Source organism: Electrophorus electricus, chromosome 10, assembly GCF_013358815.1.
Source record: "Electrophorus electricus isolate fEleEle1 chromosome 10, fEleEle1.pri, whole genome shotgun sequence".
In the NCBI taxonomy this organism is placed as follows: domain Eukaryota; kingdom Metazoa; phylum Chordata; class Actinopteri; order Gymnotiformes; family Gymnotidae; genus Electrophorus; species Electrophorus electricus.
In genome coordinates, this window is record NC_049544.1 from 24,935,786 (window position 1) to 24,957,121 (window position 21,336).

General features: G+C 48.7%; 1 protein-coding gene across 4 annotated transcripts in view; it reads right to left on the reverse strand.

Annotated features, from left to right (window-relative positions):
- Positions 1-21,191, reverse strand: part of si:ch73-103b11.2 (myosin-10) — a 37,899-nt gene extending 16,708 nt beyond the window's left edge. For 2 of the 4 annotated variants that reach the window (XM_035530758.1, XM_035530756.1), the window contains exons 1-9: positions 20,342-21,190; positions 18,746-18,823; positions 14,613-14,678; positions 9,803-9,954; positions 7,923-8,007; positions 4,850-5,030; positions 4,610-4,748; positions 1,303-1,459; positions 980-1,084 (exon numbers count right to left, since the gene is read on the reverse strand). In XM_035530758.1, the coding sequence (XP_035386651.1) occupies positions 980-1,084; positions 1,303-1,459; positions 4,610-4,748; positions 4,850-5,030; positions 7,923-8,007; positions 9,803-9,954; positions 14,613-14,678; positions 18,746-18,823; positions 20,342-20,461 (1,083 nt within the window). In that variant the 5' untranslated portion in view covers positions 20,462-21,190. The other 2 variants (XM_035530757.1, XM_035530759.1) reach the window with 2 other exon arrangements.
- Between the last annotated feature and the right edge of the window lie 145 nt (positions 21,192-21,336).

Below are 21,336 nucleotides of genomic sequence, written 5' to 3' on the forward strand. Positions count from 1 at the left end.
CGCCCGCCGAGAGGGTTACCCTAGCACTGTGAACTGTTGGCATTGTTTAACAATTAACATCTGATACCAATGAGTATTGATTAATATTGATTAACATAGTCCTCCACTAGTCCAGTTCCCAGAGGCAGATGTAGATTAAATGTAGACTAAAAGGAATTTGCAGTAGTGGTTCACTATTAGCACTTCATTCATCCATCCATTCATTCATTCATCCAGCCACCCATTCGCTCATTCATTCATTCATTCGTTCCTTCCTTCCTGCCTGGGACATTGGCCTTGTGTCATATTCTTACAATCAGTAGTTCAAAAAAAAACAGCTATCTGCCCCAGTGCTCACGCAGGATGGCAGGGAACTACAAATCGACTTTATGTCACAGGGCACCAACATTCCACACCTGTTCTTACACCCTGAACAAAGAGGTTTAGCATTCATATTCATATATGTAATGCAGCGTGAAGATCAATGCATCACTATTTTACTGTCTGGAAAGAAGAGAACCTCAAAGCGTCCAGTGAGGAACCTCTGAGAACACACAGAATGGTTGGCAGCTGGCAGCCTGAGTTCCCTTTCTGAACCACAAGGGGGCAGCAGAGGCTGTAATAGTTGAGGAGAGCATGAGAACTCACCGATCCCTTCTCATTACTCACGGATGAACAACTGTTTAAACGCATGTGTCAAAAAGACAGCAAAACGTTAAAACACCTAATCCAGACATCTCTGGATCTCTGCTCTGGGTTTGAAGGACTGGGTTTCTACTAGGAAAGTGAAGCCAATCTCTCCTTTTTAGTTCACATTTCATTTGAAAAAAAGAAATAAATATGGAGGACAGATACAGACTCGCACCTGGAAGTGGACATATACACTGGGCACCCAGATCATGTCTGGTTCCAGTTCCAGGCGTCTGCTGAAAGTTGTTTTGATTGCTGAGGTCTGTCCTTTGCATGCCGTGTTGCAGTAAAAGGAGGCGTCTAATCTCACCGTCATGGACGACTCCGTGACCCGCCGGTCGAGACTCTTGGCTCTGCGACAGCTGGCCAGCGTGGTCACGACGGGCTCTGCACGCCCCACGTCCAATGACAGGTCCTGCACAGAACCCAGAGCCAGTGATCAGACGTGCTGGTCACATCACCGTTACTAAGATCACTGCATCTTTGCCTATGAATAAGAAGCACTCAGATAAACAATACGATTAAACAGAGAACAAAAGAAACTCACAACTACTAAATGTTCAGATATCTTGGAATCTGGTCTCCAAATGATTAAATGATCATTCCAAACGTATAAACAGTAAGGAATCGGACCTGTTTCTGGGTGGGGAGACGTCTCTCACTGCGTCCTGTCCTCTGATGAGTGGGCTTGAACGAGGAAGAGGACGGTTCTGTGGAAGAGCTGCTGGTGTCCATGTTTTCCATCGCATCTGCCTGCTGTGTCTCAAACCGCTCGATCACCTGAGAACGCCTGCCACACACACAAAGTTCTTTATTACCTGAAAACATCTGGCTCACAAACCAAATGCTCACAATCCAACCAGGTGTGTGTTACCTCAGGTAACTACCTCAGGTAGCAGGTGTGTGCTACCTCAGGTAACTGATGTTTGTCAGGTACACACAGGTGCAAACAGCAGGGATCAGTCTGTTTTCACACTGTGTCTGCCACTCAGAATGAGACGAGAGACCCAAAAATCAATCTTCACACAAAAACACACGTCTCTGTCCAGGTCTTAAGCAATCTCGGACAGATTTGCTTTAGTGACCTCCACGTGTTCACAGAGCTCAAGCTCAGAGACACTGTTCCTACTCCCTGCACCACATCAGTACACAAGCAAAACCAAAGGAATAGAAGATCAGGCCAGTATGGAATGATTTCAGTAGTGGTTAACGGCCATAATCTTGTATTTGTGAGCAGCGCAAAACTAAAGTCATTTGGAAGTCACTTGGATTTGGAATCCGAGACGTCTTGGCTAGTTGGTTATATCAGCCAAGACATAAATGTGTAAATTGTATTTTTTGCTATCTGCTGAACAGCTCAGAAACACACCATCACTCCACAAATCAACAAGGATAAACGATCTTTAGACCCCCAACAAACGTTGCTTTACCAGAGAGCTGCATTGGTTATGTATTGATGTATAAACAGATGTAGTACTTTAACTGATATCAGGTCTCATTGTTTGTCTGTGAGTGTATTAAAGACCGTGGAACATGAAAACGTTGACCCTGAGGTCAACATCATGGTTTCAGCACAGCTGGTTCTGTTGTTCTCATGGTACTGAAGACGGTGATGTTGAGGTGTGTTAGGCCGAGGACGTAAAGGCCTACTTCCTGGTGACCGTGGAGGGCGGGGCTTGTGTTTGGGTCTCAGAGACTGATGGCTTATCAGAACTGATGACAGAAGGCACACAGCAGCGATGACTGCCACCTAGTGGACAGTGAAGGAAGCCTTCTGGATTCAGAGCTCGACCTCGCTTGGACAGAAGACAGGGGTCCAAGCTGTGTGTGTGTGTGTGTGTGTGTGTGTGTGTGTGTGTGTGTGTGTGTGTGTGTGGGAGGAGAAGGCAGCAGATGAAGGATGCTGGGAAGCACTCAGGAACCCAGGAGCAACAGCGATGAGCAGCATGTGTGTGTGTGTGTGTGTCTGTGTGTGTGTGTGTGTGTGTGTGTGTGTGTGTGTGTGTTCTAGCCTCCAGCAGCTGGAATGAGAGCAAGCAGAGGAATCAGTGGGCGTGGCAGAGGGCAGGAGGGGCGGAGTTTCAGAGGAGCCTGAAAGAGAAAAGAAACAGATGAAATAAAGAGCAAAGGAGTGAAGAGAGAGAGAGAGAGAGAGAGAGGGAGGGAGAGCACAAAGAAAAACAGGTAAAAGACAAAAATGTAAACATACATGGAGAGAGTGAGTGAGCAAAAGACAAGTAAAATGATGGACAGAGCGAAAGGAAACAGAGAAAGACAGGCAAGGACACAGAGAGGTGACAATTAACTAGATCATCTTCCACATAAAACAAAATCAAAGCAAACTCAGTTAATGTTCTACACATCAAACAAATGCCAGGTGGATAATCGCTGCAGTTTCCGCTAGATGGCGCCAAAGTCCAAACTGGAGCGGCAGCGTGGGCTCTCGGAGGTGAGGCAGGTTCATGCTGGCACAAGCGGATGGCACAGATGGTGTGGAGGCTTCAGGAAACGACGCGCTTGGACTGAACAAACAGCACAGATGTGGCGCTAATGCTAATACTCTGAGATCAGACACTCAACCAGAGCTAAAAAAAACAGGCCATCCAGGCGTGTGTGTCCATGTGGTTCAAATGTTGCCTGTGTGTTGAAGTGTCTGTGTGCAGGTTTTCCTGTGTGTAACACCTACAACATTAGATGCATCTCCATAGACTGTGTGTGTGTTAAGGCTGCTAGCACTACAGCTGGTGTGTGTGTGTATGTTAAGGCTGCTAGCACTACAGCTGGTGTGTGTGTGTGTGTGTGTTAAGGCTGCTAGCACTACAGCTGGTGTGTGTGTGTATGTTAAGGCTGCTAGCACTACAGCTGGTGTGTGTGTGTATGTTAAGGCTGCTAGCACTACAGCTGGTGTGTGTGTGTGTTAAGGCTGCTAGCAATACAGCTGGTGTGTGTGTGTGTGTGTGTGTTAAGGCTGCTAGCACTACAGCTGGTGTGTGTGTGTGTGTAAGGCTGCTAGCATTACAGCTGGTGTGTGTGTGTGTGTGTGTGTTAAGGCTGCTAGCACTACAGCTGGTGTGTGTGTGTGTGTGTGTGTTAAGGCTGCTAGCACTACAGCTGGTGTGTGTGTGTGTGTGTGTGTATGTATGTTAAGGCTGCTAGCACTACAGCTGGTGTGTGTGTGGGTGAGTGTGTGTGAGTGTGTGTATGTTAGTGTGTGTGTATGTTAAGGCTGCTAGCACTACAGCTGGTGTGTGTGTGTGTGTGTGTGTGTGTGTGTGTATGTTAAGGCTGCTAGCACTACAGCTGGTGTGTGTGTGTGTGTGTGTGTGTGTGTGTATGTTAAGGCTGCTAGCACTACAGCTGGTGTGTGTGTGTGTGTGTGTGTGTGTGTGTGTGTATGTTAAGGCTGCTAGCACTACAGCTGGTGTGTGTGTGTGTGTGTGTGTGTGTGCGTGCGTATTTCTCTCACCTGCGCTCATGTCCAAACAGTCTCTCCACCTCCTCCCTCCCAGGGCTGCGCGTTCGTCCTCTGAGCTCCTGTCTTTTCCGTTCGGAGCGGAATGCTTCCCGGTGACTCAGCCGTCTGGCCCGCGGAACATCCGCCAACACAGCATAGCTCCGCCCACCTCGCCCCGCCCTCACACAGGCCCCGCCCACAGTTGACACAGAGCCATGCCCCTCCAGACTTGACTCAGAGTCTAGAGAACTCTGCGAGCATGAGCGTGGGGACAGGAGCGTGTGTGTGGATGGCAAGGTGTGTGTGTGTGAGTCCGAGGAAGAGCTGGAGTGTGTGTGCGCACGGATCCTGGCCCCTGGTGCGCTGCAGTCCACAGGAGAATGTGTGTGTTTATCTGCTGAGCTATGTTTGTGCGTGTGCAGTGAAGTGCGTGTGTAAGTGGGGTGTGTGTGGGAGGAGAACAGCATGGAGTCTGAGGAGCTATACCTCAGCTGAGAGGAAGAGGAGGAGAGAGGAAGGTGCTGAGGTTGCAGGGGTTGTTGCTGTTCTTCAGGTTTGGTTTTTTCCAGTGAGAAGTAACCACTCTCTACTCTTGGCTTGCGTCCTCCAATCACAAACCTGGAATCTAAAAGAGATTTAGATTTAGTCAGATTTAAAGACTCTGCCTCCACAGTGTGTGTGTGTGTGTGTGTGTGTGTGTGTGTGTGTGTGTGTGTGCGCGTTTACCCTCTGAAGCCTGACTCAGGCAGCTCACACTGCGGCTGGCTGTGAGTGGCGCTCTCTTCCTGTGGTCTTCAGCCCAGACGGAGGCTCGCGCTGGCTCCGCCCCCTCTGCTTGGCCCACACCGTTACCCAGAGAACCCAGACTACTGCTACTGGTCACTGCTACCTTAGCAGGGCCTGGCTCCTGCAGACAGAGAGAAAGAGAGAAAGAGAGAGAGAGGGAGAGAGAGGGAGACAGAGAGAGAGAGGGAGAGAGAGGGAGACAGAGAGAGAGAGGGAGAGAGAGGGAGACAGAGAGAGAGAGAGAGAGAGAGAGAGAGAGAGAGCATATAAGGCAGTGAAGGAGACGCAGATAAAACAGCAGTTCAGTGGTATAAATACAGAAAACAGAATATTTAACAATCACACAGACAGAGCAGGACAAAGGAGCTTTGATGTCAAAAACACCTGTGTGAGTATATATTCTTTGTGTTTGTGTGTGTGTGTGTGTGTGTGTGGGGACAGGTATAACAGTCTTGGCACAAATAACCAGTTACCACAGTACTGCCCAAAACCTCAGCTTGACAACAAAACTACTATAGAAACATTAGGTCATACTCGCATGTATTACATGGGAACAATCATACATACAGATAAAACCAGGTTTCCTGTTTCCACCCTGATGGCTGATTAATGATATTTTGACTATAACTCAAAAATCCATTAGCACATAAAACACGAGCAGATCAACACAAATGCACAAAAACAGAGAAAGGACCACCCCTTCACATATACTCTACTATTCACAAACACTGCACTAAACATCAGCAGCACTCCTTCACAAACACTGCACTAAAGATCAGCAGCACTCCTTCACAAACACTGCACTAAACACTCCCTCACGTCTGCAGGAGGCACCAGAGCACAGAGAACATTCTTGCTGCTACGGTCACTGACACTGTTCCACTGGCCATTCAAAGTGCTGCACATCAGATACAGAAGAATAATAAAGCGTACTGTATCCCTAGATCCATCAACCTTGGGAGGTTCTCTGCCAAAAAATAAAAAATAATGCTACAGGATCTGAGGGACCCATGACCGGTGAGCCCACAACCTGGTCAATAAAAAAGACGTTTTAGTTTTAATTAAGGGTCTAGTGACAAGGCTAGAGAAAAAGTATGGTTGAGTCTCTCTACGTCTGGTTTTGTCAGGAAATGTCTGATCTTGCTGACATTCTTAAGGTGATCAAATTTAGTAACTGATTTGATGTGATTGCTAAATGTGAGATCAGTCTATCAACACGCCAAGGTCACAAGTGCTTTGGACTTTAGGGCTTTGAGTCCAAACAGGCAACTGCTCTGAATCTCTCACTGCTTTAGAAATTAAAAGTTTGGTGGTTCTGACTCAGTTAATACGGTTGTGGCACTGCATTCATTAAATCATGTTTCAGTCAAACGCACAGAATCAAGGCCACAGACTATAATAACCTCATTAATTAAATGAGGTTCGTTTGAGAGTGATCTAATATTGAGAAGTAACTTGGTGACGTGTGCTTTGCTCCAAATGCTGTGGCTATCCTCATACATACTGCAGGTTGAACACGTTTACAGCATCTGACATGAACGTCCTGCGTTTCCTGTTTCTGATGAGCTCTGTGATGGAAGAGATTACAAGTTTCAGCCAACATGATCACTGTAGCAGAGCAGCACACTGTCTGAGACTGGGGTGTCCGTCACAGCAGGGCGGTGGGTGAGGATGAAGCTGCCATTCTGGTGGTTGAGGAGCTGGTCTTCAGAAGCTCTGAAGATGAATTAGACGACGAGGGCGAAGGAGGAACTGGGATAATTTTATACCTGAGGGCTGGCTGACGGGGACAGCCACAGCCTCATCCCAGCCTCTCCACTGCTGGAAGCTTCAGGTGGGGTTAGTAGAGATGGAGGACATGGAGTCCTCACGGGGTTGTGGTGTTCCAGAAGCTGATAAGCTTGGTCATCACAGTGGCTCTCATCCAAGCTCTGAGGCTCCGTCAGGGCATTCACAGTGGGGGGAAGGATGGGTGTTCGTGCCAATGCATCACCTCTTATGGTGGGGGATAAATTGGGCACCAAGAAAATTAAGTTCTCTGTCAAAGTTTTGGCACCCCTCATGTGTGTGCGCAATCCATCTCGCCTAAAAAATTCTCTCTTCCCAAAAAACAGGTTAAAGTTGTCAATAACGTTCAGGTTGTTTGACCTACAGCTAGTGTGTAACAAAGTGTTTTATCCAAGTGGACTTGAGAATATATTTGTTCTTCACAGAGGCAGAGTACCACTGATTAATGTTTGAACATTGAGCTTGATAATCTGACTTATCAAAAAGTGAAGTCCTTTTTTTAAGTACCTCAGACTCCTGCATCCACAATCATTTGCACCGCTTGGTCAGCCAGTCAGCAGCTATTCATTTAAAATTTCCTTCCATTTCCGAAGGTGATGGAGTTGCTTCTGATGACGAGGGCGTCCGTGTCTGCAGACAGAGGCCCTTGGTTCTGTTAGGTGCTCAGGTGATGGACCGGTACTCCTTCTGCCTGTGTTTCGCGGCCTTTGCAAGGATCCACACTGAGCCATCACAGTGGTTCAAAACTCTTCTGCAGATGAAGGGATAGTCTGTGCTGCAGGATCTGTGCAGCAGGGTTAGCTGTAGTGTTAGCATTGGCCGCAGATGAACGGTTGATGCTAGCAGGGTGGAAGACGAGGCTACAGAGCTGTAGGTAGCTGTACGTAGTTTGGGTTTGGTTCCAACCCTGACCACTGATCATGTGTCATGCTTACACGTGAAATCCATAACTCATTAGTAACTCTTTAGGGTTTCAACATCAATCTAAAAGCCTACTGAATAAAAGAAATCAGTCTTAGTGTGAAACTATATTATAAGGACAGGGATCTAGGAGCAGTTAGTCACACACACGCTAAAGCAGAAGCCACCCTCCCAACACAAACACTTTCGGTGGACCAACAGTCTGCTTTAATACTATGAAAAGTAAAGCTTGGAGGCAGGACAAGTGATCCTAGGGGGTCTGGGCATTTTGTGTGTGTGTGTGTGTGTGTGCGTGCGTGCATACCTGTGATGATGGTGGTTCAACCTTCCGTTTCTTCTTCTGGTTCTGTTTATTAGTGCGAGGGAACACAATTAGAGCCTCCTGCCAACTGTACACACACATAAAACCACAGCCACACCCACACACATTCACAAAAGAAAAAGTGAAGAAAAGAATGTTAGATTCAAACAAGGCTGGATGGCCACACAATGCTGAGATGAACACACAGGTCAAAGGTTTACATATGAACCTGTTCAGGTTCTGGTAGTAGTCAGCACTACAGAGGAGTCGGTCTTCCGCACAAACACAACAGCTCTGCAGCGTGGAAAGCAACACATTAATACAGCACCTTTTGAGTGTAGTGTGGTTTACCAGATCAGAAAGTATCGTGTGTGTGTGTGTGTGTGTGTGTAAATGAATACGACTGAAGTGTCAAGTATTTATCTGTTGTGTGCTCTGTAGCTGCTGTCGTCAGGAGGAAGAACAACACACAGACAGGAAGGGACGATTGTTGTCCATGGCGCTGGGTGTATAACGGAGAGATATCACATATCTGACAGAACAGAGAAGGTTCCCAGAAGCTCGTCCAACACTCGCTAAACATAACGCTAGTGAGACATCTTTATAGTGTTATACAGGCCCTGGAATACAGTTCCTACCTCGGGATCTTTACATGTTCGGGTTGATTGTCCTTTCCTGCATACTTGTTTTAAAAATAAAATTGATTACCATGTCCCCAGAACATCTGAAGTGTAAGGTGTTGGTGTGTTCTGAGATTTACTAAAATGATCACCACTGATGTTTCAAGTTTGGTTTATTTGTCACATACATAGTCATACACAGTATAACTCGCAGGGAAATGGTTTGAGAGTGCTCTGTCCAAACTGTGGAGAAAACAGGGATGTGTAGGGAAATACATCTCTATACACCCCTGTTTTTTCTCCTCAGTTTGGACAGAGCACTCTCAAACCATTCAATATAATGTTCAATAATAATATTTAAAGTATAAAGTTCAGAAAACATTTTTGTAGATTGCCCTTATAACCAAGAAAAACATGTTATGATCTCAAAAATTTTTAATGAACAAAATTTGATAAATTAACCCTAATTTAATCTAGACTGTGCATATGTTTGCGTACACATAGTGTGCATCACCTAATCTGACAAAAAAAGGCCACACTGTCATGGACCCTGTGGAGTGTCAGAAGATCTGGAGAAGATTGTATCCTGAATCTCTGACCGTGTGTCACCAGAATATTTGAGCTGTAACTTTGAGATGGTTTTAAAAAATATCTTCATAACCAAGCAAAACATTTAAATGAATCCATAAAGATCATTTCAAACCTAAAAGCAGCGTTAGGGGAACGTGTTTGCAATAAAGCCGTCTGGGAGAGCAGTAACTGCTACCCCTAACCTCTAACCCCTAACCCCATATCCCTTATCTAACCCATAACCCCTACCTCTATCCCCTAACCCCATATCCCATATCCCCTAACCTCTAACCCCTAACCCCTACCCCTAACCCCATATCCCCTAACCTCTAACCCCTAACCCCTACCCCCATATCCCCTAACCTCTAACCCCTACCCCTAACCCCATATCCCCTACCTCTAACCCCGAACCCCATATCCCCCAACCCCTACCTCTAACCCCTACCTCTAACCCCTAACCCCTAGTTGCTTTGTCTGATCACTCAGGACGCTCTGTCTGCCTGGTCCTCTACTGGGAGAGCTAGGTAAGTGGGATTGGCCTGTTTGAGCCCTCACAGCCTACACTCCATTGTGTGTGTGTGTGTGTGAGAGAGTGTGTGTGTGTGTGTGTGTATATGTGTGTGTGTGTGTGTGTATATATATGTGTGTGTGTGTGTGTGTGTGTGTGTGTGTGTGAGAGAGTGTGCGTCATACCCAGTGATGACCTCCTTGCTCTCTGCGCGTATGTAGTGCTCCTGGTCTGGAGTGCAGATGCAGAGGGAGTGTTTGTGTCCAGTAGTGCTCTCTCCATCCACCACATCCACACACACATTCAGGTTTATAATGCCCTGAGGAAGAGTACTTGTCTGCAACACACACACACACACACACACACACACACACACCGCATTTGGCTGCGTGTGATGAAGCAGCTTACACATCTACAAACAAACTCAATAAATGTTTCAGAAAATCAGAAGCCTTTAGAGAGGACAGGACACTGCTATACCAGTTTCCTGCTAAACTGTCAGACAGCTGGGAGATTCATATCCACAGAACAGGACAGACCCAGAACACACACAGTGTGTGTGTGTGTGTGTGTGTGTGTGTGTGTGTGTGTGTGTGTGTGTGTGTGTGTGTGTGTGTGTGCATGCATCTGTGTGTGCAGATACGTGTATGTCAGCCAGTGAGTAAAACAGGAAGCTGAGGACAGACTGTACGACTCCTGTGCCAGAATAAACCGAAACACCACAGTTTGTATCAGTGTGGTTTCAAAGACAGTAAAACATTTAAAATCCTGGGAAAGAGTGTGTGTGGGTGTGTGTCCAGCCTGGAGTATTAAAATTATGAAGTCAGATTTTCCTCACCTTTTGGAACTGTCTCTGGATACTCAAAGTTGTCAGCAAGTATGCAATGAATTCTGGGAAAATATTTATGCTAGCCAATAGGTACACTGCAGAGAAGTGTGTGTGTAAGCACATACTGCATTATCAGACTGGTTTGTTCTCATTCTGTCTGTTTTTCCTTGACATGCTCAACAATTTCTCCTTTGTAGAGCACCCAGCCTCCACACACACACACACACACACACACACACACACACACACACACACACACACACACACACACTGCAGGAATCAAAAACTAAAACATTCAGAGAAATGGAAAACGGACACTGCCAACAGGAAATGATCAGGACTGGACCAAGAGAGAAGCAAGCCCGCCCGCCTGCCTGCCTGTCGATCAGCAAGTCTGTCTGCGTGTCAATTTATGTTGAGTGGGGTGTGAGGTGAGGTGAGGTGAGGTGAGAGTAAGAGGAGAGAAAGAAAGAAACCAAAAAATCTCATTTGCATAAGTGTGTGAATGTGAGGGTTTGGTGTGTGTGTGTGTGATCCATAGTGATGCTGTAATTAATGCTGTAATTAATCTAGCACAGGAGTCTGAGGCTCAACCCAGAGGGTTCAAATAGAAACAGTATTTATACATAAACCACAAAGAGGGTAAAAAAAAAACAAAACACAAGCCCAAAACCCCCACATAGAAAACCCACCATGGAGTTCAGAGAAACTGAGCTGGCTAGAACAGGGAAACTCCAGTTTGTGTTTATACGGGCGTATGTGCATCTGTGTGGTGCATGTGTGTGTGCGCATCTGTGTGGTGTGTGCATATGGGGCGTGTGTGCATCTGTGTGGTATATGTGTGTGCATATGGGGCGTATGTGCATCTGTGTGGTGTATGTGTGTGTGTGTGCATATGGGGCATATGTGCATCTGTGTGGTATATGTGTGTGCATATGGGGCGTATGTGCATCTGTGTGGTATGTGTGTGTGCATATGGGGCATATGTGCATCTGTGTGGTATATGTGTGTGCATATGGGGCGTATGTGCATCTGTGTGGTATGTGTGTGTGCATATGGGGCGTATGTGCATCTGTGTGGTATATGTGTGTGCATATGGGGCGTATGTGCATCTGTGTGGTGTATGTGTGTGTGTGTGCATATGGGGCATATGTGCATCTGTGTGGTATGTGTGTGTGCATATGGGGCGTATGTGCATCTGTGTGGTATGTGTGTGTGCATATGGGGCGTGTGTGCATCTGTGTGGTATATGTGTGTGCATATGGGGCGTATGTGCATCTGTGTGGTGTATGTGTGTGTGTGTGCATATGGGGCATATGTGCATCTGTGTGGTATATGTGTGTGTATATACGTGCGTACGTGCATCTGTGTGGTGTATGTGTGTATACATGCGTACGTGCATCTGTGTGGTGTGGTCAGGTGTAAACTATCCCTCTCTCCCTCTGTATATATCCCTCTCGGTGTATACATCCCCCTCTCTGTCCCTCCCTCTGCATGTGTGTGTGTAATATATATATATACACATATATAAATAAATAAATAATCTCCCCCTCTCCATATATCCCTCTCTCTGCATACATCGCTCTCCGTATATCCCTCACCCTGTATATATCCCTCTTTCTGTATATCTCCATCTCTCTCCGTATATATGCCTCTCCCTTCCTGTGCATATATCCCTCCCTCTCTCTCTCCCTCATTATATATATATATATATATATATATATATATATATATATATATATATATATATATATATATATATATATATATATATATATATAATCCCCCTCTCTCTCCCTCGGTGTATATCCTCTCTGTTTATATCCCTCTCTCTCTCCCTCTCTGTGTATATCCCTCTCTCCATGTATGTATCCCCCCCTCTCTTTATATATCCCTCTCCCTCTCTCTCCATGTATATATCTCCCTCTCTGTGTATATCCCCCCCTCTCTTTATATATCCCTCTCCCTCTCTCACTCTCTCTCCATGTATATATCCCCCTCTCTCTCTGTAGAGGTGTTCAGGAGGATAACAGAAAAACTAGGTGGAAAATATAACACCTGGTATGTGTGTGTTTGTATTTTGTATATGTGTAGTGTGTGTGTGCGCGCGCGTGCGCGCGCGTCTTTTACATCTTTACTCTGCCACGTCCTGAAGGCAACCCATGACCAATCTGTGCCTGCACACACACACACGCGCACGCACACTCATATATAGATCCACACAAAGGCACACTTGTCCAAACAGTCAACATGTATGTAAACGAATTATATAAGCTAATTCATACAAGCTAATTCATCTTTAAATAGAGATAAAAGAGACAATATACAGCCTGGATACGGTAAAGGCTGGGAGGAGGAGACACGAGGATGATACGATATACGATACCATACGACACGATACGATATACCACACCATACGATACCATACGACACGATACGATATACCACACCATACGATACCATACGACACGATTACGATATACCACACCATACGACACGATACACCACACCATACGATACCATACGACACGATACACCACACGATACCATACAACACGATACGATATACCACACCATACGATACCATACGACACGATACACCACACCATACGATACCATACGACACGATACGATATACCACACCATACGATACCATACGACACGATACGATATACCACACCATACGACACGATATACCACACCATACGATACCATACGACACGATACGATATACCACACCATACGATACGACATACCACACCATACGATACCATACGACACGATATACCACACCATACGATACCATACGACACGATATACCACACCATACGATACCATACGACACGATATACCACACCATACGATACCATACGACACGATACGATATACCACACCATACGATACCATACCATACGATACCATACGACACGATAGGATATACGATGCCATACGATACTATATACAATACGATACGATATACGATACCATACGATACTATATGATATACGATATGGTACGCGACGATATGATAAGATCTGAGATATTAGCATCTCTGTATAATGTGAGGCAGTGACGTAATATACACAGTGCTTCTCCCTCACACACACATCTCATGCTTTTTCCTTGTACATTTAGATACATGAGTGGGCCCCCCCCCCCCACACACACACGATAATGATTCTTGCATAAGCATTGTTGACTGAGGCTCTTCATTCTACCATCCATGAAAGCAAAGAGAGAAAAACTCAAAGCTTCCAGCAACACCCCCCCCCCCCCCCCCACACACACACACACACACACAGACACAGGCACACACACAGACACAAACAGACACAGGCACAGACACACACACACACAGACACAGGCACAGACACACACAGACACAGGCAGTGCCAAAGAACTCAATCCAAGGCATTTAGCACCTACATACTCCAACACACGCAGTTCTACACACACACACACACACACACACACACACACACACACACACACACACACACACACACACACACACACACACACACACTAGCAGTAGAGTTGGGGATGCTGCTGCTTCATTGTGTAACTGTAACAGAATGCAGGTTTTTGTATGCTGATTACGTAACACTGTTACAGATATTACGTCATGCTGTTATGTAACAGATATTACATAACACACACCTTTACAGCATTTAGCTGACAGTTTTTTGTCTAAAGCTAAATGCCAGAATACAAGATGACTGAACACAACTTGATTAATTGAGGGTTAAGGGGCCCAACTTGTTCAGTGGGACCTGAACTGGCAACCTTATTAATAGTCAAGTGGTTTATCTTTAGTCTAGACTAAACCTAACTCTGGCCATGTTAGTGTTTATCTTTATCACACTCTGGGTTTGAAGGGAAGCATTTAATTAAAACATTTATTCATTTCAAATTACTTTAAAAAGCAGAAACATCCATTTGTAAACTGAAGAGTATTTTGACAAAGCTGACACACACACACACACCATGCTGTATGAAGACCCATAGTGATCGTGCACACACACACACACACACTTCTACCTAAACAAATACACACACGTACACACCAAAGCCAAGCACTTAGATAAAACAGTATGTAGGGCAATCAATACCATCTACCACAAACAGCTGAAAGAAATAAAAAACACACACACACACTCACTCACCATCTCATCCAAAGCGTATCGTAAGAGTCCGTGTTCATAAAGGAGGAAAAATCGTCTTTGCCATTTCTGCAAGAGAGAAACAAAATTACTCTGTGGGTGTGTGTATGTGTCATATCCCATAATGCATTTGGAGTCTATAAGCAAACGTTTGTTTTTTGTTTTTTTGATGTCATTTGTCAATTTTTGATAATGAGCTTCTGTAGCCAACCACACACACACACACACACACGCCTGCTCCTTGTTCTCAGGACTTAAAGCTGGAAGTGTGACTCAGCAACTCCACCACCCCCTCACCTCCCACACACACACTCTCCCCCTTTCTCTTTCACACACAGACTCACTCCATCTCACTAACCCACTCACACATATATATAGAACAATCTCTCTGCGGGATGTCATGTGGCGCCTCCCCCTGGGGGTGGTGAGTGTATGTACTCTGTAATAACAGCACTGAGAGTTCGGACCACGCACCGTCACACACACACGCTGCATCGACAGGTGACAAGCCTGAACTTTAACCCTGGCTTTTTCATTTCATCCCAATGGCTTCTGTTTCCTCATCACTTTCCTTTTTTAATCTTCAGCCTCACAGTAATTTGATCTGAATTTGCGTCTCTCAGGCTTGTTGTATTTACAGAGTGACGACGTCCTTGTGAACACAGAAACGAATAAATAACATGCGTTCATAGCCAGTATGAGTTCAGCTCTGATTATGTGTTCGACATAAAGGGACTTAGTCATGCCCCATTTCTTATGCAAGTGGTCCTTAGAATTTTCTCGCCGTGGACATAATGATGTCTCCTCTCGTCTCACTGGCTGGTGTGAAGTTGTTATAAGTCTGTTCTCGAGAAACTGAGATGACGAGACTCCTCAGATCATCTTGTCTTGGATCGGGACTGTGAAGACCTCAACACTGAAGAGGCACAGCGGAGCAGGAAATGGTGTGCCCCCCCACTTACACACCTGATTCTGATCAACATTCACCCATCCCCATAGACCACATACACACACCCACACACACACACACACATCCCCATAGACCCCACACCCACAGACCCCACACATTCCCATAGACCCCACACACATCCCACACACAGTCATTCCCATAGACCCCACACACAGTCATCCGCATAGACCACCCACACAGTCATCCGCATCGACCCCACCCCCCCCACACACCCCCATAGACCACCCACACACATCCCCATAGACCCCACCCACCCACCCACACCCCCATAGACCACCCACACACATCCCCATAGACCCCACCCACAGACACAGTCATCCCCATAGACCCCACTCACCCACACAGTCATCCACATAGACCACCCACACACAGTCATCCCCATAGACCACCCACCCATACACACACCCCCACAGACCCCCACATAGACCCCACACCCACAGACCCCACACATTCCCATAGACCCCACCCACCCACCCACACACATCCCCATAGACCACCCACACACATCCCCATAGACCCCACCCACAGACACAGTCATCCCCATAGACCCCACCCACACAGTCCTCCCCACAGACCACCCACACAGTCATCCGCAGACACCCCCACATCCACAGACCCCACATTCCCATAGACCCCACACACATCCCTATAGACCCCACCCACCCACACGCATCCCCATAGACACCACACACACACACAACATCCCCATAGACGGCGCGCGCACACACAACATCCCCATAGACGGCGCGCGCGCACACACACACACCTCCCCATAGACGGCGCGCGCACACACCTCCCCATAGACGGCGCGCGCACACACCTCCCCATAGACGGCGCGCGCACACACCTCCCCATAGACGGCGCGCGCACACACCTCCCCATAGACGGCGCGCGCACACACCTCCCCATAGACGGCGCGCGCACACACACACACCTCCCCATAGACGGCGCGCGCACACACACACACCTCCCCATAGACGGCGCGCGCACACACACACACACCTCCCCATAGACGGCGCGCGCACACACACACACACCTCCCCATAGACGGCGCGCGCACACACACACACACCTCCCCATAGACGGCGCGCGCACACACACACACACCTCCCCATAGACGGCGCGCGCACACACACACACACCTCCCCATAGACGGCGCGCGCACACACACACACACCTCCCCATAGACGGCACGCACACACACACCTCCCCATAGACCGTGCGCGCACACACACACGCGCACACACACACACACCTCCCCATAGACCGCGCGCGCACACACCTCCCCATAGACCGCGCGCGCACACACACACACACCTCCCCATAGACGGCGCGCACACACCTCCCCATAGACGGCGCGCGCACACACCTCCCCATAGACGGCGCGCGCACACACCTCCCCATAGACGGCGCGCGCACACACACACACCTCCCCATAGACGGCGCGCGCACACACACACACCTCCCCATAGACGGCGCGCGCACACACACACACCTCCCCATAGACGGCGCGCGCACACACACACACCTCCCCATAGACGGCGCGCGCACACACACACGCGCACACACACACACACCTCCCCATAGACCGCGCGCGCACACACACCTCCCCATAGACCGCGCGCGCACACACACACACACCTCCCCATAGATGGCGCGTGCACACACACACCTCCCCATAGACGGCGCGCACACACCTCCCCATAGACGGCGCGCACACACACACACACACCTCCCCATAGACGGCGCGCACACACACCTCCCCATAGACGGCGCGCGCACACACCTCCCCATAGACGGCGCGCGCACACACCTCCCCATAGACGGCGCACACACACACACCTCCCCATAGACGGCGCGCGCACACACACACACCTCCCCATAGACGGCGCGCGCACACACACACACCTCCCCATAGACGGCGCGCGCACACACACACACCTCCCCATAGACGGCGCGCGCACACACACACACACCTCCCCATAGACGGCGCGCGCACACACACACACACCTCCCCATAGACGGCGCGCGCACACACACACACACACCTCCCCATAGACGGCGCGCGCACACACACACACACACACCTCCCCATAGACGGCGCGCGCACACACACACACACCTCCCCATAGACGGCGCGCGCACACACACACACCTCCCCATAGACGGCGCGCACACACACACACACACACACACACCTCCCCATAGACGGCACGCACACACACACACACACACCTCCCCATAGACGGCACGCACACACACACCTCCCCATAGACCGTGCGCGCACACACACACGCGCGCACACACACACACACCTCCCCATAGACCGCGCGCGCACACACCTCCCCATAGACCGCGTGCGCACACACACCTCCCCATAGACCGCGCGCGCACACACACCTCCCCATAGACCGCGCGCGCACACACACCTCCCCATAGACCGCGCGCGCACACACACCTCCCCATAGACCGCGTGCGCGCGCACACACCTCCCCATAGACCGCGTGCGCGCGCACACACCTCCCCATAGACCGCGCGCGCACACACCTCCCCATAGACCGCGCGCGCACACACACCTCCCCATAGACCGTAGACATGTAAACAGAGTGTGTGTTTTAAACAACAGTAGCAACTTTGGGAGCAGCAAACTAGTTAAACCAACTGCCTTTCCAAGAAAGAGCTTGAGCAGAAAGTGTCAGCAAAGACAAACCCAGAAACCATCTCACATCAGCGCACGCAACACTGCATACGTTACACATGTCCTGTATACATCATGTGTGTACTGTAAACCTAATCTACAGTTACATCTACTGCATCTGTGATATAGTCTGTGTGTGTGTCTGTAAACTTAGTTACACCACGGAGACCTGTGAACGGCAGAAACCCCACAATGCTACAAACACCAGGACAACATGTGACACTGGCAGGCTATCAGTAGCAGGCTAACACATTAGGCAGTGTTTTAGACTGGAATGAACCCTTTAACCACACAGGATAGGTCAGACATCTCTACAGCCTGTGTGTGTGTTTCTAGTATAACTAATTCACAGCTTAATCTCTCGTCTGAGAATAAGAATAAGAACAAGAATAAGAATAACAGTGTATGGCTGAAAAGGAGACTCTTGCACATAGAATACACATGTGCGTCGCACACACACACACTCACCCGAGAGCGGTGCAATGGGTTCTCAAAGTTTGTTCCATCTGGGGCCAGAAGCAGCCATCCTCCATATATAGGATTAGCCTGAAATGAGAGAAACACGCGCACACACACACACACACACACACACATGCACACAAACACACTGAATCACCATTATAAAATCTTGGCCATGTAACATTGTCGGTGTGTGTACATTTTCAAAGCTGTTTCTTTAACACAGTCTAAAGATCAAAAGCAAAATGTTTGGTTTCCCAAAAAGTACAAAACACACACACACACACACACACACACACACACGAGAGCATTCTTTCTCTTAACACAGAACTACATAAAAGTAAAGTCCTGTGTATATAACCTACCTGTGGTCATAGAAAGAGTTAGTAGACCTAAATTATATAGTGTGTGTGTGTAAGGTGAGAAAGGCGTGTGGTGATCAAAGGAATGTTGGCTTGACAGCTCAGAACAGTAGAGAAGTTTCAATAAGGGGGTAAAGGAGAGAATACGAATACATGAAAAGAGGAGAAAGAAGAGTGTGTAGAGTGAGAGAGCGAGAGAGAGTGAGATACTAGTCTGTGTGTGTGTTCATAATGTCAGTACAATGTGACTTATTCAATCTAACAAAAATATGCGGTGACTAGCTGGCTGGTTTCAGGGTGTGTATGCACACATTATGCCTATATATGATACAGAGAACAAATACAGAGGACTGTAGAATACTTAACTTTAACCCACAGAACACCACTACATGCCCCCAAACCCTTTCTTCACAGCACCTGGCTTGTAAACCAATGTAATGCTTCAATAATAATAATAATAATAATAATACAACAATGTCCCCCGGTACAGGTGTGCAAGTCACCTCATTTCTGACTTCCATTTGGGTTCTTTAGGGAACGGAAACCTGCGCGTATCAGTAAGGCTCATACGTTTGTCCAGCCTGCACCTCCCGGGTGTAGCCTGCTTGGGTCGGCATCACCCCTCTGCTGCTCCTACACCTGCCTCACATCCAGAATGGAAACCCGCTGTTGGCTTTTAATCACCATTCACGGCCAACCCTTCTCACGTCAGGCCGTCCGTGTCAAAGGTCAAGGACCCTAGGACCCATTCAGAGACGCAGCAGGGTTTGGCTCTGTGCCACCGGCTGCTCCAGCACAGAAACCGCTGGGAACATCTCGTGTTCGGCACCTTTGCACACACACGCACTAATAACAGATAGTTAAATCCCTGCGTCCGGCTTCGCTGCAGTAGCCAGACAGCTGGGCCCAGCGCGCGCAGACCTAACGCAGCCCAGCAGGGCTTCCTATCGGCACGCGCCTCGGCCGTCCTGATGCACTGTTATGCGCAACAGCGCCCAAGTCCGTTGCCTGGAGACCGAGCCACGGTCGTGCGCGCCGCTAACTCATCTGGTGTCGCGTCTCAGTCGCGTGGGCTCGTGTTTGGGAGTAAAAGCCGAACCTACAAAACCTCGCGCGGCCAGCTGATGCTGGCTTTTTTTTGTGTTTGTTTGTGTGTGTGTGCGCACGCAGGCACGCGCGCCGGGGTGGACCGTGGGAAGCCTGTCAGAACCAGACAACACAAACACAGTGCGAGCACGTTTACCTGAGCGAAGTCCTCGTCATCCAGCAGGTGCGACTCGCGCGGTCTGAAACAGTTTTGGCACTTGCTTTTGTTGAAGATGTTGGCCTGGAACTTCCGGCACGGGTTCTCTTTAGCGGACATGTTCGGTCCGGTCCGGTGGATGCGAAGGTTCCGCTCGTGCTCGCCTTCTCTTTAAGAACTGCGCAATAGCTCTTCACAGCGGAGTCCTCCCCCGCGCGCTGTACTCACCCGCGCCGTGACGGCTCCCCGTGCTCCAAGCCCAAGCTCGCGCAGAACACCGCATTCCGAACTCCAGGTGATGGAGACACGGAGCCAGTCGCACGCGCCGTCCGCTGAGCGAGGAATAGTTGCTCCTGTTACTGATGCAGGCTTGGACCGCTGCGCGCGTCACGCGACGCGTAAACTAACTTTTCTTGTGTGCGTAAAACGGTGACGAACAGCCTACTAAGCGTATGCACGAGCCAAAGCGGTGTTCAGAGGTGGACCCCCCGTAGCACGCATCCCCGAGGATCCCGCGGGGCTCGCACGGGACGGGACAGCCACATTCCACCGGAACAGCTCACGCGACGCAGCGCGGCCGATCCCTCTCCATCTCGAACGTGTGGTCGACACCTCCCTCCGCGAGCGAAGTTTGCTTTCGTAGAGGGGGAAAAAAAGAAGAGTCGCGTGCAGATATCCAAACTTATACCAACGTAAACAGGGCTCGTGCACCAGCCTACGGTTTCAGACGGACCGACCACCGTCGCGAGGGTAACCGCTGAGAATTCCGCTCCGTTGTCGCGTGCTTCTCCCCGGAACGTTCGAGCCCAAGGTCGAACCTTCCGACTATCCGGCCGCGCGAAGACTCCGTTCTCACGCGCACCACATAAACCAGCGATCAAACTGGAATTTTCAGGAGGGGAGGGGAGGGCGCTGATTGGCAACGGCTGCAGCCAATCAGCGGGGCGGACCCGCCCACCAAGGCGGTCCTGATCGATTCGTGTCCAATGGTAGGA